Raw genomic sequence first — 26,602 nt, forward strand, 5'->3', positions numbered from 1 at the left:
GGAAGAGCAGTGCGGTTTCAGAAGTGGTAGAGGATGTGTGGATCAGGTGTTTGCTTTGAAGAATGTATGTGAGAAATACTTAGAAAAGCAAATGGATTTGTATGTAGCATTTATGGATCTGGAGAAGGCATATGATAGAGTTGATAGAGATGCTCTGTGGAAGGTATTAAGAATATATGGTGTGGGAGGCAAGTTGTTAGAAGCAGTGAAAAGTTTTTATCGAGGATGTAAGGCATGTGTACGTGTAGGAAGAGAGGAAAGTGATTGGTTCTCAGTGAATGTAGGTTTGCGGCAGGGGTGTGTGATGTCTCCATGGTTGTTTAATTTGTTTATGGATGGGGTTGTAAGGGAGGTAAATGCAAGAGTCCTGGAAAGAGGGGCAAGTATGAAGTCTGTTGGGGATGAGAGAGCTTGGGAAGTGAGTCAGTTGTTGTTCGCTGATGATACAGCGCTGGTGGCTGATTCATGTGAGAAACTGCAGAAGCTGGTGACTGAGTTTGGTAAAGTGTGTGGAAGAAGAAAGTTGAGAGTAAATGTGAATAAGAGCAAGGTTATTAGGTACAGTAGGGGTGAGGGTCAAGTCAATTGGGAGGTGAGTTTGAATGGAGAAAAACTGGAGAAAGTGAAGTGTTTTAGATATCTGGGAGTGGATCTGTCAGCGGATGGAACCATGGAAGCGGAAGTGGATCATAGGGTGGGGGAGGGGGCGAAAATTTTGGGAGCCTTGAAAAATGTGTGGAAGTCGAGAACATTATCTCGGAAAGCGAAAATGGGTATGTTTGAGGGAATAGTGGTTCCAACAATGTTGTATGGTTGCGAGGCGTGGGCTATGGATAGAGATGTGCGCAGGAGGATGGATGTGCTGGAAATGAGATGTTTGAGGACAATGTGTGGTGTGAGGTGGTTTGATCGAGTAAGTAACGTAAGGGTAAGAGAGATGTGTGGAAATAAAAAGAGCGTGGTTGAGAGAGCAGAAGAGGGTGTTTTGAAATGGTTTGGGCACATGGAGAGAATGAGTGAGGAGAGATTGACCAAGAGGATATATGTGTCGGAGGTGGAGGGAACGAGGAGAAGAGGGAGACCAAATTGGAGGTGGAAAGATGGAGTGAAAAAGATTTTGTGTGATCGGGGCCTGAACATGCAGGAGGGTGAAAGGAGGGCAAGGAATAGAGTGAATTGGAGTCATGTGGTATACAGGGGTTGACGTGCTGTCAGTGGATTGAATCAAGGCATGTGAAGCGTCTGGGGTAAACCATGGAAAGCTGTGTAGGTATGTATATTTGCGTGTGTGGACGTGTGTATGTACATGTGTATGTGGGCGGGGGGGGGGGGGGTTGGGCCATTTCTTTCGTCTGTTTCCTTGCGCTACCTCGCAAACGCGGGAGACAGCGACAAAGTATAAAAAAAAAAAAAAAAAAAAAAAAAAAAAAAATACATATATATATATATATATATATATATATATATATATATATATATTATCCCTAGGGATAGGGGAGAAAGAATACTTCCCACGTATTCCCTGCGTGTCGTAGAAGGCGACTAAAAGGGGAGGGAGCGGGTGGCTGGAAATCCTCCCCTCTCGTTTTTTTTTAATTTTCCAAAAGAAGGAACAGAGGGGGCCAGGTGAGGATATTCCAAAAAAGGCCCAATCCTCTGTTCCTAACGCTACCTTGCTAACGCGGGAAATGGCGAATAGTTTAAAAGATATATATATATATATATATATATATATATATATATATATATATATATATATATATATATATATATATATCGTAGCCTGAGCCAGGTACCCATTCTATCGACCAACCCCTAGGGGTGGATGAACAGCTGGGTTTGCTGTGGACCGACTGCCGTAACCATGATCAGAACCTGTGCTCTCGACCCTGCGCGGCCGTTGAATGCGTCACGGTCTAGAACGCCAACCGCAATACACTATTTACTGTTTCTTGTGTTCTGTTTTGTAACACACACACACACACACACACACACACACACACACACACACACACACACACACACACACACACAGACACACACACACACACACACACACACACATCTGAATATCTGCATTACGCCTGACTGGACAACCATCATTACACATGAACTAGTGAACCAGTAACCCCCCCCCCCCCCCCCCACCAGCGAGTCTCTCGAGAGGCCAATGTCGCAGCTGTGGTCGTCTTAGCGTAAAACACGACACCTGGACATATCCTTCGACCAGTGAAGCTATGAACCAGCGACTCGGCAACAGTTGCCTCGGGGAGAGGGAGGGAGGCGGAGTCAGAGGCCTCGGCGATTGCCTTGCATAAAACATCATGACACCGACAGACACCAGCACCGTACCACCACCAACAACCCTCACCACCATCACCATGTACCAACCATCACCATGTACCAACCATCACCATGTACCAACCAAGCAGTGCTCCTCTATTCACTTGTTGCAGGACTGCACTGAGTGGGTCGCCAGTGTGTGCAGTAGACATAACATCGACCAGAGCACCAACAGCTTCTGGACTCTCGAGAATTGCACGGGACAGCAGCTGCTTACACTCTCCCACAGTGATATGTGCCAATGCGTGGGCACCAGATATGGCAACACCTTCTATGAGGAACTCCAGAGAATGAAGAACAGGGAAGGAACAGGTAAGGATATGTGTACGTTATCCTAGGGTAGCATTAGCACCATTAGTGCTTGTATTCATGTAAACATGACGGTAATTACTCTAAGTATGGACCTGTGATATTCCAAGGGGTTTCAACTGTCCCTGATGTTAATCATTAAGACGCTGATATCTTCCTAAAGTCGGTAGGAACTTCACCACAGTCACCAATTTCCCCATGGTCGTGCTGCATTCCCCACACCTGAGAATTTTCCCACGGGTCAAGGAGCTTCTCAATGAGTTGGTCATTTTCCCACAATGCTGTTCTCTCGAGATGGTTATAATCCGTCGTAACGTCACCATAATTTCCCCGAGGTTGTCTCAAATTTCCCACAAGACCTTAACAATGCGACCAGTCGTTTGTCCTTGTCTCGTGGTAAGGTCTTTAGGGAAACCATCTCAAGTACTCAGTTTCTTACGCAGTGAAATCTATTTGAGTCATATTCATCTTGATGAAAGCTTATCACAGCAGTCATGATTACAAGAATGTGATTAATCTCTCTCTCTCTCTCTCTCTCTCTCTCTCTCTCTCTCTCTCTCTCTCTCTCTCTCTCTCTCTCTCTCGGTTTTCCAAATTATAAAAACGCTGCAGATAATTTCCCTATATTCTATACAGCAATCCCGCAGGGAGGCTCATTATAATTCTTGGTGGTCACAGTTTTCCCTCAAACCGACAACCTTGCTCATTTTCTGAGGGGAATCGTCAATGTAGCACACTGACCACAGCCTCAATAAATCGCCTTAATGACCCTCTTATACCATTTTATAGCATATATGAAGTAAAAAGAGCGGGGGAGAATATTGCCAGTTTCGATCGACATTCTTACAGTGCCGGTATCATTTATAGCGACAGGGTGGTCCATGAGCGGCGACGGCGGCAGCGGCGGTGGCATCGGCGAAGGCGGTGGCAGCGGCGATGCCGGTGGTACGTCACAGTGGAAATTCGCGTTGCCCCCATGGATGCCTGAGGACCCTACTTGGACAAGAACGTTGGAAGACGATAACTTCCCGGATCTGACGATAAACTTTGACACCATCAACATCGGTAAACCCTTACCACGTTCCATCTAGCCATTACCATTTTGTAGTTTGTTTGCTTTTATATGTTGAAGGATCTAGGCACGGACGAAAGTCCACATCAAGGCCGGGAATCAATTGAAGTACAGAGAGAATTATGAAACGGAAAAAGAAAAGACAAGGGAAAGCATTTACGCATTTTGGAGAAGTGAAAGTCCTGTCTTTTGAAATGTGCTAGGTCATAGGTATTGGGAAAGACATGGAAAGGTAGCGAGTTCCAAAGCTACGACGTGTAGGGAAAAAAGCAGGTGTCAAAACGGCCCACCCTTGAGTTGCTAACGTCCTCACAGTAATCCTTGCCGAGTATTGCATGGTCTAGCTAGTGGCGGGGGCACACAAGCAGCCACCTCTCGAGAGCAGAAACCAAATACATATAGAAGGAAAGTGAACCAACATTGCGGAGTAGGGCAAGGGAGTCAAGTTTGGAAGTTAGTATGGGACAGTTTATAAGTCGGATCGCTTTCGACTCGACTCTCTTAAGTAAGGATGAAGAGCTAGAACCACCCAAAATATGAGAGCAGTACTCCATACAAGGACGAATCATTCCCTTGTATAAATGGAGCAATTGTTCAAAAGAGAAGTTTCGACATTTAAACAGGACACTCAATTTCTTTGAAGCAGATTTAGCTTATTCCTGTAATGTGAGGTTTCAAAGAAAGAGTAGATGTTACAGTCATACCCAATATGTTCACTGAGTCAAGAGGTGGAATTACAAAACCGTCAAGGAAGGATGACAGTTGTGAGGAGTTTTCGATAGAGAGATGGGTAAAAACTGGGTCATGGAGGCATTGAGGAAGCTGTGTCAAGACGAGATGCAGATGGAGTGAGAGAAGAAATAGCAGAATTGAAGGATGGGGAGGAATGCAGTTTTCAGTCGTCAGCGTATGAGTGCATTGGATTATTTGTGGAGGATAGGAAATCGTTGAAATAAAGGAGGAAAAGTATAGGGGAGAGGATAAAACTTTAAGGAATACCGCTGTTGATTAAAAAAATTCATGATTCATGAACCACTACAGAGATAGACCGTCCGGAGAGAAAGCTAGCTATGAAGGGGCAAAGTGAGGGAGGGAAGCCAAAAGATGACCAGACATTGGTAAGATAGGAAAGAATATCACTAGTTGATCTCGTCTTACGGAGGCCATACTGGTGATCAGAGAGGACTGATTTTCGAGGTGTTTAAGAATATGAGAGTTAAGGAGGCATTCAAAGACTTTGGAAATGGTAGATGCAAAGCAACAGGACGATAGTTAGAGGGGTCAGAACGGTCACCCTTCTTAGGGATGGGATGTATCAGTGCATGTATCCAAGAAGGAAAATTTTTGGTTTTTAAGCAGATACAGAACAGACGAGCAAGCACAGGTGCAAGTTCAGAGACACTCTTTCAGTACATAGGGATGGATGCCATCAGGACCATAAGCCTTGCATGTGTCCAGAGAGAAAGGCGCTTTTCGGACAGTCCGAAAAAAGGATTAAAGGAAAAGGCATAGGATTAGTAAGAGGAGCATCAGGGGGTGAAGGAATGTTAGTCATCCAAGGTGGAGTTAGAGAAGAAACGGGAGACAAAGAGAGTTGCTTTGTCAACAGGAGAGACAGCTATAGTACCGTCAGAACGGAAAAGTGTAGGAAAGGTAGATCGACAGAAGTTATTTGAGATGTCCTTAGCTAAAGAACAGAAAGACCTATTAGTGGATGACAAGGAGAGGTTATAGCACTTCCTTTGAATAAAGGAACGCTTCACCTCATGGATAAAGTGCTTGCAGCGATTACGAACACTGATAAAAGCTGAATGGGAGCCAGAGGAAGGCGAGTTTTTCCAAGCCCGATAAGCCTGATTGATCCCTTGTCTGAATTGCCACAGAACAGAAACGGTTGAACCATGGACTGGATGAAAAGGTCGTGTTGGAGGAGGAAAGGATAACTGCTTCCATTCCCGCAAGAATAACCCCTGCAGTGCGTTTGGCGGAGACAGAAGTATCACCACGAAAGACAGTAATTTACTCAAGGAAAGTCAGAAAAGAAGTTACTCAAATTATTCCAGTACCCTTAGAAGGGGCTGCTGGAGGGGGAAGTGCCGTAGGAATAGATACATTTATGAGAGTGTGATCAGATGAATCAACTGGGAGTGATATTGTGTATTTACGGCGAGACGGACTAGAAGTAAAAAAAGCAGCACCAGAATATTAGGAGATTGGTCACATCGGTCAGGAATATGAGTAGGTGGAATTCAACCATTCTTCATGGTGAACGGTGAAATTCCCGAGATAAAGGATCTCGGCTTGCGGATGAAAGGATGTCACAGTCTCATGGCAGGAGTTTAGATAGTCAAAACAGGCGAAACAGGAAAAGTGTGGTAGTTGGGAGACAGACCTTGAGCCACATAACATCAAAGTTTGAGTAATCAAGGTCTCTGAGGCGTGTAGCAGGTGAGTTGATGTAAAAAGCACAAACACCACCTCTGAACCGTATCGTGAGTGGAGGTTATAGTCAGATATGAAGAATGGACTAGTGGGGACATCAGAAGACAACTGTGTCTCAGAGAGAAGCAAGATATTAGGAGGGGTACTAGACAGATGGTGTTCAACTGAGGATAGGTTACTAGAGAGACTACAGATGTTGGTATAGTAACTAGAAGAAGAGGCGGGTTTAACAGAGGGGGAAAGGTCGTGAGAGGGGCCGGTACTACTACTGCCAGAGCCCTCCCACTCATTGGCAGTAGAGTCCGGCGGGAACCCGGAGATTCTTAGCACCCCATGATGCCGGGGACTAAGGGCCATAGATTTGACGGACTCTATCATGATGATACTTATGAATGCTAGACTGGACAGAAACTGGTAAGTAATGATAATAAGCAAGGTTTGAGTAGGTGTATGGTGCCTGTAAGAAGATGGCAGGACTAGCCCGGTAGTCCCGTTTTGATGAGGCAGAAATTAAGACTAGCAATCCTGACATGGCGGGTGTAAGAAGGTTCCGCGCACCACTTTAACGTTCCTCAGTCAGGACGGTAGTACCTCCCTGGGCGGCCTACTATGTAATGGGTTGATACAAGGGCAGAGGACAGGATAATCCTTGAGTTAGCTGGAGTATTGGGAGTGGCCAATACACTACCACCTGAGCTCTCCCGCTCTCACTGGTGGCAGAGTCACACAATAAAGTATTAGATAAAATGTATTTCACCACGAAGGTACGATCCCTGGGTACAAATGGCATGACCTCTGACCTGAAGCTTAATGGTGAGGTCAAGGACCAGACCATCATACCAAAGGAACGTGCCGTCCTGCTTAGGGGTTGTGCCGTCGTGTACATATGTTCAAGTGAACTGTCGTGTTCACGAACTTATGGACGGGAACTTACATCTGATTTTATTGCCAATTTTCTTTCCTGACACGAAAGTCTCTCATCTAGGCTATTAGCAGCGCTTTCTTTTTCTTTTTCTTTCTTGTTCTCCTAACCTAACCTAACCTGCAACACAGCGAGGTACATCATTAGCACACGCGACGTTGTGAATCCATACTAGTCATTTGGTTGCGCTAGTTATCAGACCTTAACCACCATAATGTCTACCAGACACCATTCAAGTAACCAAATCATCGTTCAAGGTGGCAATATCTGCTCCTCTGCCTAATGCAATACGTTCTTAGTCTGTCAACATTGCTAATCTTACACCCAAAATCCCGTCAGGTTTTCTTATCCAGTATCTTTATTTTCCATCTAAGATTAGAAAATGTTCGAGTGTGTGTGTGTGTGTGTGTGTGTGTGTGTGTCAGCTATGGTGCTCCAATAGTATCAATCTACACCAACCTTATCACTCCCATCGCCGTAACGTGCCCGCACCCACTCACCCCGCCCTCACAACATTATATATACAACAGTGTTTTATTTTATTTTCGTAGAAATGGCAAACAATCATGAACGGCGACTCTTACCAAACATACCATGTAACAACTCATGATAACACGGGCAGATCCTGACGAAATTCTTAACAGGTAACGATGAGAATTTCACCCTATAGTGATATAAAAGAAAGAGTTCATATTTCCAGACAAAACATCGTCCGAAAAATTATCCAGATATCATACACGTGTTTACAATGACACAATCTGCAACATCGACACAAAAGTACAGAAATTACGGTCGAAACCTGAATTAAAGATCACTCATCAATCTATTTGTCTAGCTATACATCTATCTATCTATCTATCTATCTATCTATCTATTTAATGTATGTATGACTCATGGTGAGGTGCCTGAGGATTGGCGGAATGCGTGCATAGTGCCATTGTACAAAGGCAAAGGGGATAAGAGTGAGTGCTCAAATTACAGAGGTATAAGTTTGTTGAGTATTCCTGGTAAATTATATGGGAGGGTATTGATTGAGAGGGTGAAGGCATGTACAGAGCATCAGATTGGGGACGAGCAGTGTGGTTTCAGAAGTGGTAGAGGATGTGTAGATCAGGTGTTTGCTTTGAAGAATGTATGTGAGAAATACTTAGAAAAGCAAATGGATTTGTATGTAGCATTTATGGATCTGGAGAAGGCATATGATAGAGTTGATAGAGATGCTCTGTGGAAGGTATTAAGAATATATGGTGTGGGAGGAAAGTTGTTAGAAGCAGTGAAAAGTTTTTATCGAGGATGTAAGGCATGTGTACGTGTAGGAAGAGAGGAAAGTGATTGGTTCTCAGTGAATGTAGGTTTGCGGCAGGGGTGTGTGATGTCTCCATGGTTGTTTAATTTGTTTATGGATGGGGTTGTTAGGGAGGTAAATGCAAGAGTTTTGGAAAGAGGGGCAAGTATGAAGTCTGTTGGGGATGAGAGAGCTTGGGAAGTGAGTCAGTTATTGTTCGCTGATGATACAGCGCTGGTGGCTGATTCATGGAGAAACTGCAGAAGCTGGTGACTGAGTTTGGTAAAGTGTGTGGAAGAAGAAAGTTAAGAGTAAATGTGAATAAGAGCAAGGTTATTAGGTACAGTAGGGTTGAGGGTCAAGTCAATTGGGAGGTGAGTTTGAATGGAGAAAAACTGGAGGAAGTGAAGTGTTTTAGATATCTGGGAGTGGATCTGGCAGCGGATGGAACCATGGAAGCGGAAGTGGATCATAGGGTGGGGGAGGGGGCGAAAATTCTGGGGGCCTTGAAGAATGTGTGGAAGTCGAGAACATTATCTCGGAAAGCAAAAATGGGGATGTTTGAAGGAATAGTGGTTCCAACAATGTTGTATGGTTGCGAGGCGTGGGCTATGGATAGAGTTGTGCGCAGGAGGATGGATGTGCTGGAAATGAGATGTTTGAGGACAATGTGTGGTGTGAGGTGGTTTGTTCGAGTGAGTAAGGTAAGGGTAAGAGAGATGTGTGGAAATAAAAAGAGCGTGGTTGAGAGAGCAGAAGAGGGTGTTTTAAAGTGGTTTGGGCACATGGAGAGAATGAGTGAGGAAAGATTGACCAAGAGGATATATGTGTCGGAGATGGAGGGAACGAGGAGAAGAGGGAGACCAAATGGGAGGTGGAAAGATGGAGTGAAAAAGATTTTGTGTGATCGGGGCCTGAACATGCAGGAGGGTGAAAGCAGGGCAAGGAATAGAGTGAATTGGAGCGATGTGGTATACCGGGGTTGACGTGCTGTCAATGGATTGAATCAAGGCATGTGAAGCGTCTGGGGTAAACCATGGAAAGCTGTGTAGGTATGTATATTTGCGTGTGTGGACGTATGTATATACATGTGTATGGGGGGGGGGGGGGGTTGGGCCATTTCTTTCGTCTGTTTCCTTGCGCTACCTCGCAAACGCGGGAGACAGCGACAAAGTATAATAACAATATATAAATATTTTTTTTTTTTTTTTTTTTTTTTATACTTTGTCGCTGTCTCCCGCGTTTGCGAGGTAGCGCAAGGAAACAGACGAAAGAAATGGCCCAACCCCCCCCCCCCCCCATACACATGTACATACACACGTCCACACACGCAAATATACATACCTACACAGCTTTCCATGGTTTACCCCAGACGCTTCACATGCCTTGCTTCAATCCACTGACAGCACGTCAACCCCTGTATACCACATGACTCCAATTCACTCTATTTCTTGCCCTCCTTTCACCCTCCTGCATGTTCAGGCCCCGATCACACAAAATCTTTTTCACTCCATCTTTCCACCTCCAATTTGGTCTCCCTCTTCTCCTCGTTCCCTCCACCTCCGACACATATATCCTCTTGGTCAATCTCTCCTCACTCATTCTCTCCATGTGCCCAAACCATTTCAAAACACCCTCTTCTGCTCTCTCGACCACGCTCTTTTTATTTCCACACATCTCTCTTACCCTTACGTTACTTACTCGATCAAACCACCTCACACCACACATTGTCCTCAAACATCTCATTTCCAGCACATCCATCCTCCTGCGCACATCTCTATCCATAGCCCACGCCTCGCAACCATACAGCATTGTTGGAACCACTATTCCCTCAAACATACCCATTTTTGCTTTCCGAGATAATGTTCTCGACTTCCACACATTTTTCAAGGCTCCCAAAATTTTCGCCCCCTCCCCCACCCTATGATCCACTTCCGCTTCCATGGTTCCATCCGCTGACAGATCCACTCCCAGATATCTAAAACACTTCACTTCCTCCAGTTTTTCTCCATTCAAACTCACCTCCCAATTGACTTGACCCTCACCCCTACTGTACCTAATAACCTTGCTCTTATTCACATTTACTCTCAACTTTCTTCTTCCACACACTTTACCAAACTCAGTCACCAGCTTCTGCAGTTTCTCACATGAATCAGCCACCAGCGCTGTATCATCAGCGAACAACAATTGACTCACTTCCCAAGCTCTCTCATCCCCAACAGACTTCATACTTGCCCCTCTTTCCAGGACTCTTGCATTTACCTCCTTTACAACCCCATCCATAAACAAATTAAACAACCATGGAGACATCACACACCCCTGCCGCAAACCTACATTCACTGAGAACCAATCACTTTCCTCTCTTCCTACACGTACACATGCCTTACATCCTCGATAAAAACTTTTCACTGCTTCTAACAACTTGCCTCCCACACCATATATTCTTAATACCTTCCACAGAGCATCTCTATCAACTCTATCATATGCCTTCTCCAGATCCATAAATGCTACATACAAATCCATTTGCTTTTCTAAGTATTTCTCACATACATTCTTCAAAGCAAACACCTGATCCACACATCCTCTACCACTTCTGAAACCGCACTGCTCTTCCCCAATCTGATGCTCTGTACATGCCTTCACCCTCTCAATCAATACCCTCCCATATAATTTACCAGGAATACTCAACAAACTTATACCTCTGTAATTTGAGCACTCACTCTTATCCCCTTTGCCTTTGTACAATGGCACTATGCACGCATTCCGCCAATCCTCAGGCACCTCACCATGAGTCATACATACATTAAATAACCTTACCAACCAGTCAACAATACAGTCACCCCCTTTCTTAATAAATTCCACTGCAATACCATCCAAACCTGCTGCCTTGCCGGCTTTCATCTTCCGCAAAGCTTTTACTACCTCTTCTCTGTTTATCAAATCATTTTCCCTAACCCTCTCACTTTGCACACCACCTCGACCAAAACACCCTATATCTGCCACTCTGTCATCAGACACATTCAACAAACCTTCAAAATACTCATTCCATCTCCTTCTCACATCACCGCTACTTGTTATCACCTCCCCATTTACGCCCTTCACTGAAGTTCCCATTTGCTCCCTTGTCTTACGCACCCTATTTACCTCCTTCCAGAACATCTTTTTATTCTCCCTAAAATTTACTGATAGTCTCTCACCCCAACTCTCATTTGCCCTTTTTTTCACCTCTTGCACCTTTCTCTTGACCTCCTGTCTCTTTCTTTTATACTTCTCCCACTCAATTGCATTTTTTCCCTGCAAAAATCGTCCAAATGCCTCTCTCTTCTCTTTCACTAATACTCTTACTTCTTCATCCCACCACTCACTACCCTTTCTAAACAGCCCACCTCCCACTCTTCTCATGCCACAAGCATCTTTTGCGCAATCCATCACTGATTCCCTAAATACATCCCATTCCTCCCCGACTCCCCTTACTTCCATTGTTCTCACCTTTTTCCATTCTGTACACAGTCTCTCCTGGTACTTCCCCACACAGGTCTCCTTCCCAAGCTCACTTACTCTCACCACCTTCTTCACCCCAACATTCACTCCTCTTTTCTGAAAACCCATACTAATCTTCACCTTAGCCTCCACAAGATAATGATCAGACATCCCTCCAGTTGCACCTCTCAGCACATTAACATCCAAAAGTCTCTCTTTCGCACGCCTGTCAATTAACACGTAATCCAATAACGCTCTCTGGCCATCTCTCCTACTTACATAAGTATACTTATGTATATCTCGCTTTTTAAACCAGGTATTCCCAATCATCAGTCCTTTTTCAGCACATAAATCTACAAGCTCTTCACCATTTCCATTTACAACACTGAACACCCCATGCATACCAATTATTCCCTCAACTGCCACATTACTCACCTTTGCATTCAAATCACCCATCACTATAACCCGGTCTCGTGCATCAAAACCGCTAACACACTCATTTAGCTGCTCCCAAAACACTTGCCTCTCATGATCTTTCTTCTCATGCCCAGGTGCATATGCACCAATAATCACCCACCTCTCTCCATCAACTTTCAATTTTACCCATATTAATCGAGAATTTACTTTCTTACATTCTATCACATACTCCCACAACTCCTGTTTCAGGAGTATTGCTACTCCTTCCCTTGCTCTTGTCCTCTCACTAACCCCTGACTTCACTCCCCAGACATTTCCAAACCACTCTTCCCCTTTACCCTTGAGCTTCGTTTCACTCAGAGCCAAAACATCCAGGTTCCTTTCCTCAAACATACTACCTATCTCTCCTTTTTTCACATCTTGGTTACATCCACACACATTTAGGCACCCCACTCTGAGCCTTCGAGGAGGATGATCACTCCCCGCGTGACTCCTTCTTCTGTTTCCCATTTTAGAAAGTTAATACAAGGAGGGGAGGATTTCCGGCCCCCCGCTCCCGTCCCCTCTATATATATATATATATATATATATATATATATATATATATATATATATATATATATATATATATATTATCCCTGGGGATAGGGGATTAAGAATACTTCCCACGTATTCCCTGCGTGTCGTAGAAGGCGACTAAAAGGGGAGGGAGCGGGGGGCTGGAAATTCTCCCCTCTCGTTTTTTTTTTTAATTTTCCAAAAGAAGGAACAGAGGGGGCCAGGTGAGGATATTCCAAAAAAGGCCCAGTCCTCTGCTCCTAACGCTACCTCGCTAACGCGGGAAATGGCGAATAGTTTAAAAGAAAAAAAGAATATATATATATATATATATATATATATATATATATATATATATATATATATATTTCTTTATATATATATATATATATATATATATATATATATATATATATATATATATATATATATATATATACACAGAGCATCAGGCTGGGGAAGAGCAGTGTGGTTTCAGAAGTGATAGAGGACGTGTGGATCAGGTGTTTGCTTTGAAGAATGTATGTGAGAAATACTTAGAAAGACAGATGGATTTCCACACAGTATTTATGGACCTGGAGAAGGCATATGATAAGGTTTATAGAGATGCTTTGTTTAAGGTTTTAAGAGTATATGGCGAGGGAGGTAAGTTGCTAGCAGCAGTTAAAACTATTTACCAAGGATGTACGGCATGTGTACGAGCAGGAAGAGGAAAGTGGCTAGTTCCCAGTGAATGCTGGTTTGCGGCAGGGGTGCGTGATGTCTCTAAGGTTGTTTAATTTGTGTATGGATGGGGTGGTTAGGGAGGTGAATGCAGGAGTTTTGGAGAGAGGAGCAAGTATGCAGTCTGTTATGGATGAGAGGGCTTGTTAAGTGAGTCAGTTGTCCGCTGATGAAACAGCTCTAGTGGCTGATTCGGCTGAGAAACTGCAGAAGTTGGTGACTGAGTTTGGTTAAGTGTGTGAAAGAAGAAAGTTGAGAGTAAATGTGAATAACAGCAAGGTTATTAGGTTCAGTAGGGTTAAGGGACAAGCTAACTGGGAGGTAAGTTTGATTGGAGAAAAACTGGAGGAAGCGAAGCGTTTTAGATATCTGGGAGCGGACTTAGCAGCGGATGGAACCATGCAAGTGGAAGCGAGTCACAGGGTGGGGGAGGGGGCAAACGTTCTGAAGGCGTTATAGAACGTGTGGAAGGTGAGAACATTAGCTCAGAGAGCAAAAAATGGGTATGTTTGAAGGAATAGCGGTTCCAACAATGTTATATGGTTCCGAGCATAGGCTATAGATAGGGTTGTGTAGAGGAACCAATCACTCTCCTCTCTTCCTACTCGTACACATGCCTTACATCCTTGGTAAAAGCTCTTAAGACCTTCCACAAAGCATCTCTATCAACCCTATCATATGCCTTCTCTAGATCCATAGATGCTACACAAATCCATTTGTTTTTCTAAGTATTTCTCACACACATTCTTCAAAGCAAACACCTGAACCACACATCCTCTACCACTTCGGAAACCAAGCTGCTCTTCCCCATTCTGATGCTCTGTACATGCCTTCACCCTCTCAATCAATATCCTCCCATATAACTTCCCAATACTCAACAAACGTATGCCTCTGTAGTTTGAACACTTACTTTTATCCCCTTTGCTTATGTACAATGGCACTATGCATGCATTCCGCTAATCCTCAGCACTTCACCATGGTCCACACATACACTGAATATCCTTACCAATCTATCAACAACACAGTCACCCTATTTTTTTAACAAATCCCACTGCAATGCCATCCAAACTCGCCTCCTTGCTGGATTTCATCTTCCGCAAAGCTTTCACTACCTCTTCTATCTTTACCAAACCATTATCCATGATCCTCTCATTTCGCACACCACCCCGACCAAAACATTCTATATCTACGACTCTATCATCAAACATGTTCAACGTTCAACAAACCTCCACAATACTCACTCTATCTCCTTCTTACTCCATCACTACCTGTTATCACTTCCCCACTTGCTCCCTTCACCGATGTTCCATTTGTTCTCCTGTCTTGCGCACGTTATTTACCTCCTTCCATTTTATTTTTCCCCTAAAGGTTAATGATACTCTCTCACCTCAACTCTCATTTGCTCTCTTTCAATTCTTGCACCTTACTCTTGACCTCTTGCCACTTTCTTTTATACATCTCCCAGTCATTTGCACTACTTCCCTGCATGTATCGTTCAAACGCCTCTCTTTCCTCTTTCACTTACAACTTTACTTCATCCCACCACTCACTACCCTTTTTTTTCTGCCCCCTCCCACCTTTCTCATACCACATGCATCTTTTGCGCAAGTCATCACTGCTTCCCTAAATACATCTCATTCCTCACCCACTCCCCTCACGTCATTTGCTCTCACCTTTTGCCATTCTACACTCAATCTCTCCAGATACTTCCTCACACAAGTCTCCTTTCCATGCTCACTACTCTCACCACGCTCTTCTCCCCAACATTCTCTCTTCTTTTCTGAAAACCTCTACAAATCTTCACCTTCGCCTCCACAAGATAGTTATCGTATATTCATCCAGCTGCCCCACTCAGCATATTAACATCCAAAAATCTCTTTTTTACACGCCTATCAATTAACACGTACTCCAATAATGCCCCTTAACCATCTCTCCTACTCACATGCGCATACTTAAGTATATCTCTCTTTTTAAACCGGGTATTCCCAATCACCAGTCCCTTTTCAACACACAAATCCGGAAGCTCTTCACCATCTCCACTTACAACACTGGACACCCCATGTACACCAATTATACCCTCAACTTCCACATTACTCACCTTTGCATTCAAATCACCCATCACTAAAATCCGGTCTCGTGCATAAAAGTTGCTAACACACTCACTCAGCTGCTCCCAAAACACTTGCCTCTCATGATCTTTCCTTTCATGACCAGGTGCATTGGCACCAATAATCACCCATCTCACTCCATCCACTTTCAGTTTTACTCACAACAATCTAAAATATACTTTCTTACACCCTATCATATATTCCCACAACTCCTACATCAAAACTTTCCCAAACCACTCTTCCCCTTTACCCTTGAGCTTCGTTTCGCTCAGAGCCGGAACATCCTGGTTCATTTCCTCAAACATACTATTTCTCCTTTCTTCTCATCTTGGTTACATCCACACACATTCGGACACTCAAGTCTGAGCCTTCGAGGAGGATGAGCACTGCCCGCTTGACTCCTTCTTCCGTTTCCCTTTCTAGAAATTTAGATACAAGGAGGGGGGGTTTCCAGCCTCCCGCTCCGCCCCCTTTAGTCGCCCAATACGACACGCGGGAAATACGTGGGAAGTATCCTTTCTCCACTATCCCCAGGGATGATATATATATATATATATATATATATATATATATATATATATATATATATATATATATATATATATATATATATATCATGCTGATCAGGTCAAGACAGAGATGACAATCCTCCATGTGAGTTGCTCCTGAAGCGTCACTTGTAATATTATACGTGAGTCTGCCTCCGCGTATGTTTGTTTGACCTTCTCTCTCTCACTTAACAGTCCTCTCCCCCCCATCCCCACCCCCTTTCCCCCACTCCGCTCCTGTTTCTTCGTTTAAACTAATGTTGATGTCTTCAACATGACCCCCCCCCCCTTCTCTTTGTTCGCCTACCTCTTAGGTCATACCCCCTACCCTCACTTTCCAACTCTCTCTCTCTCTCTCTCTCTCTCTCTCTCTCTCTCTCTCTCTCTCTCTCTCTCTCTCTCTCTCTCTCTCCCCCTCCCTGTGTGTGTGTGTGTGTGTGTGTGTGTGTGTGTGTGCCCCTGCTATCTACTGACAGCCTTTATCTCTCACGTACTCAGATCTTTCTTTCCCTTCTGTTCCTTCACATTCACCTGCCATTATCAACTTCCTCTTTCTCAGTGCTTCGGCATCTCTGGCTGGCAGTCATGCCATGATGTATTTTCCACGAAAGATGAACTGCCATCATTTGTACCTACCATTCCAGTCTAGTTCATCAACCAATCTTCATGTAGATGATACTGACTTACGTATGACACTAATTCTCATAACATTTACTGCAGGTAATCAAATAGAAAGTTCTTTTTCATACACACCTTTTGTCTTCTCTTCAAGGAAAAAAAAAATCTATTACATGCGCAACTTATTCTCAGCGTTACTTCACTTATATCTTCCTCAAGTTAAATGATTCTCATCTGTCTATAAACTTAGCAGTTTTTCTAGATATGTTCATTCAGATCTACAAGCGGCTCCATGATACTGCCTTGTCTAGCCGTCAGGAGAATCATATACGGTGTGTGTGTGTGTGTGTGTGTGTGTGTGTGTGTGTGTGTGTGTGTGTGCGTATGTATGTGTGTGCGTATGTATGTGTGTGTGTATGTGTGTGTGTATGTGTGTGTGTGTATGTGTGTGTGTGTGTGTGTATGTGCGTGTGTGTGTGTGCAAGGACTGGCGGCGCGCCCGCAAGTCCTTGACTGCCATCTTCTTTATTCCTTCAACAATAATAAAAAAAATAAACTTATTTCAATACTGTGCAACAGATTATTTCAAAAAGACAAAAAATCCCATAAATTCACAAACTAATTCGAAAACTGAAGACGTGTTTTGAAGTACAAAAACATCCTTTCCCTCAGAATAGAACCCAGCTTCACGTGTCCAACAAATAACAAAGCAGGTCATGTCAACCAACACAGCTCATTATCATACAACGTAATACCAAAGTGATAAGAGAAACACAGAATGTGGCAGGATAAGAGCTGGTTTGATTGTTCACCAGCTAAGTAAACCCATTGCTCTAAGTATCAGAGGCAACAGAAATCTTCGCTAAAATTTCTTACGTCATCGCTATATTGATGAGCTGGTCAAGCTCGTCCACCTATACTGGGATGGTCCATGAAAAAGAAAAAAAAATGCGCTTATGTACAGAAACTCTCCCTAGACTTGGCGCCTCCCCCCAGCATATGTTACCACCTCACACGGAAAATGACAGGTCCCGAGACCAGCATGAAAAATACCAAGATTCTCTAATTTCATTTACATGACATCCATATCGCTAAATAAGAAACACATGGTACAAGCCTTCACGAGATATTACTATTATTGTGGAAAAACTTGGGTTCATGTTTCTTCGTCATCACTGGCATCTCGGCATCGCCTGGGGGAAGAATTTCCGTCTCCTCTTTTCCCGTTGCCTTCGAGCACCGCGTACCGCTTGCAGCACTGCCGCCACTCCTTAACTTCTGCATATAAAAGTTTGAAAGAAGATTTAATTTGGACTAACTGTTGCCATCTTTAATTGTCCGTAGTTCAAACCAGAAAGTTGTTGCCGTATCAAGCACGCATTTCAGGGACTTTTCAGCATACAATCAATCCCTCCACTGATCCTGCAGCTTATCCAAGTCTTATTCTCTGACGAGTGTAGGAAAATGGCGTGCCAGTTTTACTCTGGACTCAATGTTGCTCTGAGGAGGGAGAGCTTTTTGGGGGGTTCAGCGATTCCCTGCGTGGATAGGACAGTGTTTACATCAAATGTAAATCTGATTTTTTCATTTGTGAACACAATTCCACCAAGGACGCGCGACAGTCGAGGCGAAATCTTTCCTCCTTACTTCCTGGAGGTTCCTTAAGAAGCATAGCCTAACATATCCTACCAACATTAAGGTCACTGGCTTTCTTGGGGTCAATCGCGGTTAGGCCTCTTAAGAGTATTACCTCAACACGCGAAAACATACCCAAAATACGTCAATATCCAGCCGAAACGGTATTGAAATTCTCGATTCATTTTGTCCACTTTGGATAGAATATAATTCAGATATATCAGCACATGCTTGGTTCCCAGAGTGGTCATAATTTTGTGTATCAGGGCCGCTCCATCCACTATGTTTTGGCTTCTCCCTGAAAAAATAAATAAATGCAGTGCATCCCACTGTTCTAAAATTCTGCATATGGCCGACCCTTTCGACAGCCAGCGAGTCTGTGATAATTTCAACACCTGGTGTCTGGGAACCTGAACTATGTCCTGAATTACATTAAAATGATGACGTTTGCTGCTACGTGCACAGTAACAACAACACACATCTGTTACAAAAGATCCAAGCCATATTGATCGGTGGTTACAGGCTCGGTTCAAGCATAATGCAAACGAATGACAAACACATCCTCGAACAAAAACAGATGGAACATCGTTCTTGAGGTACGCATGAAATTCTTTATTTACCCTTAAAACTGTCGAGAAGTTATCACAAACAAACCTAACTACATTTTCCAAGGGTATTCCTTTAGTTTTTGGCAACTATGATACAGTCGTTCTCTATTTGCTTCTCCGATTTCAACCATATGAAATAGTGCCTCTTTGATCTTACACTTGCCTTCATCATAATAATGTGCTATCACTATGGCAAAAAATAACAGTTTCTATGCAAATGTAAGCTACAGACTGTTTCTCTTCCCAAGCAACACTATCTTGCAACATATATGTTGCCTTGATCATTTTCATTTTCAAATTTCGTTCGGTTTAACTATCGGCGAACATTTTGTTCCAGGTTGCCACTAAATGATCCACTCGAATGAAAGGTTCACTTTGTTCAGCCATATATCCTAACAACAAAACTTTAGCCTTTTCTACTTCATATTGTGCAACTGGGTCGGGGTTCTCTCTGAAAAAATGCTGGATACTGATAACCCTTTCCTTGGCTGCATAGTTTCTCATGTACTTCGACGAGGCTTTGTATGTCATCAGTGCCGATTTGTTACACGTGTTTTTACGAGGCATTGCGAGTCATCAGTTTATGATACGTTCAGTTTTTCAATTTACACTCACAAACAAAGCAGTCTGCAGCAAACTCATCATCTGCATCCGTTGTCACCCAATCCTTCCGCTCAGGGTCTTTCATCCATTCCAGGTGGAATGTCTGTTGGTACCATAGCTTTGCTTCTTTCCTTGGAGGTGTACCACTTCCCTAGGTCTATAATTCCCTGATACGCTCATTGTTCTAATGATGCAGCAGCCTTAATCCCACACAAGTCCCGTAAGAACTGCGTAAAGGAAGGCGGGAGCGGAAAGGGGATGGTGGAACCTTTCAAACCCACAGATCCCGGACGCCTGAGTTTTTCTCTCCCCGACGCGGAGGATTTGTTAACGCGCCTTAAATCTCGTAGATGCGACCGACCAATTTTAGCTCGAATTAGTAACATAAAGAAATTCAGCATATGTTATTGTTCCAACAAGTGTCCTACTACCATGAAAACCAGTCCATCGCCTAAATCTAAGGAAACTTTACATTAACGGGGTTGGGGAAAAGACTAAACACCATGTCGGCGTCAAGTCTCGCACACGTCCTTGTCCATGAACGTGGGTGTACACAGTCACGAATGTGATTAGTTATATGTACACGAATGTAGGCAAGGATCCTACAAAGTATAAACCAAGCCACCAATGTAATTTCTTAGCCTTTTTTATCATTATATATGTCGTTTATTAAAAGTAATAAATGCTTCGAAAATTCTTAGATCAGAGGCATTTTGAGACCAAAATGCCTAAACCCCAAAGATTACGCCTAAAATCTTACGATCGTGAGAACTATGTCAAAGAGTGGCATCACTACCTGGGATACGAATCCATGGCCGATAATACACTTTGGAAGGGGGATACGACTGCCGTAATATCTTATACCATAGGGATGGGAAAGTACGACATTACTCTTGGCGCGAGGAAAGTAAAGTGTCCGGAAAAAAAGTCTGCCTCCATACATTTTGAAAGGCGATACACGGCTAAGGTTTACTGTGAGAACAAACACATGATACTCTCTGGGTGAAATCAACGCCGCCCCAGTGTGCCTGAGGCTATCATAGGGGAAGGGTGTTCTTTCTTTAATCTTCCTAACTGCCACTTCATGTTGGGTATTTCACCCTTCGGTGCTATATTTCTTTCACTTGTGCTTCGAGATGCCCCAGCTCTTACCTTTCTAAGGAGGAGAAAGACCGAAATCTCGCCAGGGAGCAAGAACACGTGAGATTTCTAGGCGCACTAGGCACTCAGAACGCACGATCAGGGGGCTGCTTCTTGCTTCACCTCATCAGTGCCGCGGAAAGATCCTAAAGGCCTGTCTACACGAGCGGGCCTGATCGGCGGGCTTGCCCGTTAACGGGCATATTTGACGGGCAAACGATCAAATTGCCCGAAAGCCCGCCGAGCGAAATCACCGAGCTGGTGCCCGGTAGCTGGAGTTTCTACCCTGCCAGACGCAAGATAACATCGTGAACCCACAGCGGGCCTTCATTTCACGGCATAGTAGCACAGTGAACATTTAACGATGGCAGCCCAGGATAACTCTAGTGAGCCACCAACAATTTTTTGGTCTAAAGCACTTACTAGTACTTTGATTGACCTTTATCGTAAGGATCCATGTTTATGGAATGTGAAGATGAAATGCTATAAGAACAGAGACAAACGCATAACAGCAGTGAAGGCTATTGCTGCGGAGATGAGAGAGCATGGTACTTCCGTTACGTCGGATGACATAAAAAAGAAAATAGACACGCTGCGTAACCAATTTCGGCGTGAATGCAAGAAAGTAAAGCATTCACAGAAGTCAGGAGCTGGGAGTGAGGATATCTATGTACCTAAATTGTGGTGCTTCTATGACCTGATTTTCCTCCATGACAGTGATAATCCAAGACTTTCATTGTCAAACTTGGACACAAGCCAAAACACTGGGAATGGTGAGGATACGTCTGAAGTCGTGTTCCTCACTACTTTGTAGTTCATGAAGTATTGTTGCAGTGCTTCCAAACATACTTCTTTTCTTTAACCAATCTTTACACCATATCCTTTTCTTCTTGAGACACAAAGCTATTATCATAGAGCACAAAATCTTTTTCTTGACAATGCTAGGGACCATGGTTCTCGTACTGCAATCCACCCGCTACTGGCAATATCGTCGGGCAGGCCCGGCTGTTCATCACTTCGGTCGTGTGGACAACATTCACGGGCAGGCCCGCCAGAATTTGCCCGTTAACGGGCAAACCCGCCGATCAGGCCCGCTCGTGTAGACAGGCCTTAAGGGCCCAAAACATGGACCTAGAATACTTCAGGAATCTTGCCACTTACATGCCCAGACGTCTACAATAGGTAATCAAAGCCAAAGGAGATCTGACAAAATACTTCCTTTATCTCTAATTGCACCATCATCCTCACACAAATTTAGTTATCATTCAAGTCTTTCCGACAGACCCAAGAATAACTTTGCGGGACTCCACTGGTTGATTTGAACCAAGCTGAAAAAGTATATGCATCATTTGCTCTTATCCACTTAGGTAAGTTTATATAAACAAATGAGTTTTCATAATATGCCTGCCTCAATATCTAGCGCTTTATCCAACCTACTCAGCAATGGCAACTGTCCTCTGGCAGTCCAAGAACAAGTCTACCGGCACATCTTTTCGTATAGTGATAGTTTCTAAGTTCATGTTTCATACCTTATGTTCTCTCTCTTACTTAAGTAGTTTCTCTTTTGTAATCATTCATCCATTATCTCTACGATAAAATCATTGTAATCACTCATTGATTAGATTTGATTATATCTTTTGTAATTACTCATCCATTAGCTTTACGATCAAATTTCTTCAGAAAATTTGTATGCCAAGATTGACAGTGCTACTGCCCAGTAGTTTAGTTCGTTCATCCTCCCCTCGAACATAGTGGTGGATCAATGGGTACCTGCCTTAGGCTGCTGTGTGCTTATGTGTATATATAACTGTGTACACATTTGCTGTTCGTAAAAAAGACATGTATTGATATGTATTGTTGTGGTCAATACAAGACATTAAACTGTGTGTGTGTGTGTGTGTGTGTGTGTGTGTGAGTGTGTGTGTGCGTGTGTGTGTGTGTGTTAGACACTAAAATTAAAGACTTAATACACATATAAAGTTTACGAGATGGGGGAATAAGAGTGCGCGTATGTAATTACCTATACTGTACGGAGATGTTCTACACTCGAGAAGCCATATATTTTAACCTTTCTCTGCAGTCATACAACATTTAAACTTGTGTGGTGTACTGCCCACATTCTCGGTCCCATCACTCAATTCATTCCATTTATCTACTATTCGTATATTACAGAAGTATTGCTTTAAATCCTTTATAACGTGCTTTTTAATCCCCATTTGTGGCCTCTAGATCTCATACCCCTACATCATTCGAAGAAATGTTTACTCTGCGTAATCGAGCTGGTTTCAGAACTTAAGGGCTGTGATCAGGTTACCACTCACATTTTTTCTTTTCCATGGTGAACAACTTTAAGGCTTCTAGCCTTTCCCTATAACTAAGCTCTCTTCATTCCGGCACCATCTTTGTTGCCCTTCTCTGGACCTTCTTTATCAGCCTTTTGTAATTCTCGAAGTGTGGTGACCAAACCTGAGAAGCACACTCTAATTCTGGCTCAACGTAGTAAGTGAACAGTTGACTCAGTATTTCCTAAACCACATACTCGATGCAATTGCGAAACGCACCAAGAGACAGTTTGTGTCGTTTTCTATTCTTCTGATGTGGGACTCTGAGGGACAGGTTCGGGACGATATCATCTCCGTGGCGCCTCTCACAGATTTCTTCAGATTATTTCTTGATAGACAAAATTCATCATGAAGTCTTCTTTCACTATGTCCCATCCTCACCACTTGACAGACAAATTCTGGAGTTTGGCTTCGTACCCGTGAATGTTGACGCATTATCCTCTACGCAATGGTCCCAGGAAAGACCCATAAACGCCATTGATAACACTACAAGAAGGCTCCATGATACGCGTCATTTGTTCCCTTCCAATAAAATCATCATCTCTTCGTCGAAAAAGAGTCTCCCCTTTATTCCTGCCTGAAGATACAGTTTCTTAACCAGCCTGTATCTGGCAGTCCATCAAGCATCACGACCTCTTCTCCCCAAACCGTGCTGTCTCTTACTTTCCACCTCAGCAAGAAGTTGTCCATTCGCTCTCTTTAATTATATTTTCATACCTTACAGACCACGCTCATCAGGAAGACAGGTCTCTCCCTCAGCGCCTCCTTCCAGTCCTCTTTCTCACTTTTAGAAAGGTATCAGGTTGACCGTCTTCCACTCCCTCGGGACTTTACCTTTTTCCAATGTTACCTTGAGCAACATTCCCAGCGGTCTGTCAAGTACATCTGTACTCCATCTTTGGCACATGGAGAAAATTTTACCAGAACCACGAGTCTAATATAGGTCAAGAACCTTAAGTATCCTGTTTACATCTTTTTTAGACATTTCAACATTTTGCAATACCTCTTCTCCATTCCAACACATTATTATGTCTTCCACATTGAAAATACTCTTAAACATGCCAATCATTTCCTTGCATACCTTAACATCATCCTCGACAATTCTTCCATCTCTACCTCTCAGCGGTCTTTTAACTTACAATTTACTTCTGATGAATTTATAGAAAAGTTTTTCATCATTTCCCGCCTTACCTATAATGTTCTTTTTAAAGGTTTTATGCACTTCCTTTCTTATCCCACTACACCTTATGTGCAGTTTCCACTATTAGATCACTCTGATTCTGGCCTCATCGCTGCTCTTCTTACATCTTCATTTACCACATCATCAATCTGAAGCATCACGTGATCATTTTTTCCAGCTGGCACATTGTATATGATATTCTCAATTTCCAGGTTACCATATGTGATTAGTCCCTTACAACCCCGTATGTTTACTGACGTGCACGTATAGGAAATCTTCTTTCTGTCTACACTCTAATATGTTGCGTCTCCGTGACCCTACGTCTACATGAGAATCGACATTTCCGCCAATGTGAAATTAAAATTCTTCATCATTAGTACTTGACCATTTCTGAATAGCTGTTTTACTGCTTCATGCGACACTCTGTTCCTTCATTATTACCCTTGCATAAGCGGTATGGTTCGTAAAAACACTAATAAACCTTTTTTCCGGTATTTGTCGAAACTAAGACTCTCTTATCAAGAGGGTCAGTCCTTTTCTTCCTCTGTCTTCTCTATCCCTCCTTCCTATACCATATAACGCCCTGGACAGAACAAGTAAGATCTCCCTCTAGTAATTTTTCTACGCGCAACTCCAAGAACAACAACAAATGCACTACATTCACAACCGTCCTTGGAATTCCGGCTCGCTACAACTCACAATTAGTCCATCTGCATTCGTATCCATCGCTATCACTTTGACACTTCTATCATTTAACATTCCAATCAGGACAGGTTTTGTCCTCTTGTCATTTCATATCTCCCTTTTCTTGTCTTCTCGTAATCATTATTCCTTCTCTCTCTCTCTCTCTCTCTCTCTCTCTCTCTCTCTCTCTCTCTCTCTCTCTCTCTCTCTCTCTATCTATCTCTCTATCTATCTATCTATCTATCCTTGGTCTATCACCTTTGATGAAGACTCTACTTCCTCATGATCTAGATCCTTCCCAACCCTCCTTCCTCATGATCTAGTTCCTTCCCAACCCTCCTTCCTCATGATCTAGATCCTTCCCAACCCTCCTTTCTCATGATCTAGTCATCTTCTCTACCCTCCTTCCTCATGATCTAGTTCCTTCTCTACACTCCTTCCTCATGATCTAGTTCCTTCCCAACCCTCCTTCCTCATGATCTAGATCCTTCCCAACCCTCCTTCCTCATGATCTAGTCATCTTCTCTACCCTCCTTCCTCATGATCTGGTCACCTTCCCGTCTGAATCCTTTTCCGATTTACAAAAGGAACACTAACCCAGTATGGCTGTGTATATGTTCGATAACAGGCTTATCCTAGCCTGGATTGACTCTCTAGTTTACGCTTCCTCACTTAAACCAATGTCCCCCCAACTCCCTAGTATATACGATGCTAAGTATCATAAAATGATCCCCTAGTCTTCTAAAAATAATAGCTGGATTTCTTATGGGACTAAAAAATAATGCATGTGTTATAAATTCATTCTCATCTAGGCAGTTCGATTATGTGGTAACTTTGGATGACAAACTTACATGTTATTTTGAAAAAGATGCTGGCGGACGATATGGCGAAGCTGTCGAAGGATGTGAGCAAGGTGAATCATCATCACACAGACCCCAACCTCACACATTATACAGGGAAGATGTCTTAACATCATACGAATCCCAACCTACTTCATCATACGGGGAAGATGTCTTAACATCATACGAATCCCAACCTACTACATCATACGGGGAAGATGTCTTACCATTATACGGGACCCAACCCATCACAGGATATGACTCAATACATGGGACGGAAGCTGCTGCAGGACTCGCTGAAGCGGCTGGTGGTAATGAGGACCTGGTCATGTGGGACTGGGCCATTAAACCCATTACCACTGAGCCTCGTGGACGAGGTAAGTCATTGTCAAGCTGCTAAAAGCCACATCCACTCTCAGGGTACTGCCAACAGCCACCCAACACTCCCATTTTTCCTTCAACTACAACAAACAATTAAGATTTTCGAGGCTGTTTATTGTTGGTAGTAATACAAGAAAAAAAGAAAGAAGAAAAGCTTTATCTTTGTTAGTTTTTTTGTTTGTTTTTTTGAACCAGGGAGGTGCAAATAACGTTAGCTGTAGACCTTAGATTGTTTTCAAGTGTATCTATGATATCACTTTCAGCCACTGCTCTAATTGTACCATTCCATGTGTTAACAGTTGCGGTGAAGAAATAATATTTCGCCTTTTCGAGGTAAAACTCTTGCCTGTGAGTTCGCATCCATT

The 26,602-nt window shown here is 43.3% G+C and overlaps 2 protein-coding genes across 3 annotated transcripts in view; one reads left to right on the plus strand and one right to left on the minus strand.

Moving 5' to 3' along the window:
• The window catches only part of LOC139749490 (uncharacterized), a 225,073-nt gene that overhangs the window by 175,544 nt on the left and 22,927 nt on the right, over positions 1 to 26,602 (minus strand). The gene's annotated exons all lie outside the window — the stretch shown is intronic.
• LOC139749342 (ETS-related transcription factor Elf-5-like) overlaps positions 1 to 26,602 on the plus strand; it is a 45,571-nt gene that overhangs the window by 11,797 nt on the left and 7,172 nt on the right. Inside the window, exons 2-3 of the mRNA XM_071663061.1 lie at positions 2,457 to 2,655; positions 3,520 to 3,717. Of these exons, the coding sequence (XP_071519162.1) occupies positions 2,457 to 2,655; positions 3,520 to 3,717 (397 nt within the window). The remainder of the gene's footprint in view (positions 1 to 2,456; positions 2,656 to 3,519; positions 3,718 to 26,602) is intronic.

This window comes from Panulirus ornatus, chromosome 7 (assembly GCF_036320965.1).
Source record: "Panulirus ornatus isolate Po-2019 chromosome 7, ASM3632096v1, whole genome shotgun sequence".
In the NCBI taxonomy this organism is placed as follows: domain Eukaryota; kingdom Metazoa; phylum Arthropoda; class Malacostraca; order Decapoda; family Palinuridae; genus Panulirus; species Panulirus ornatus.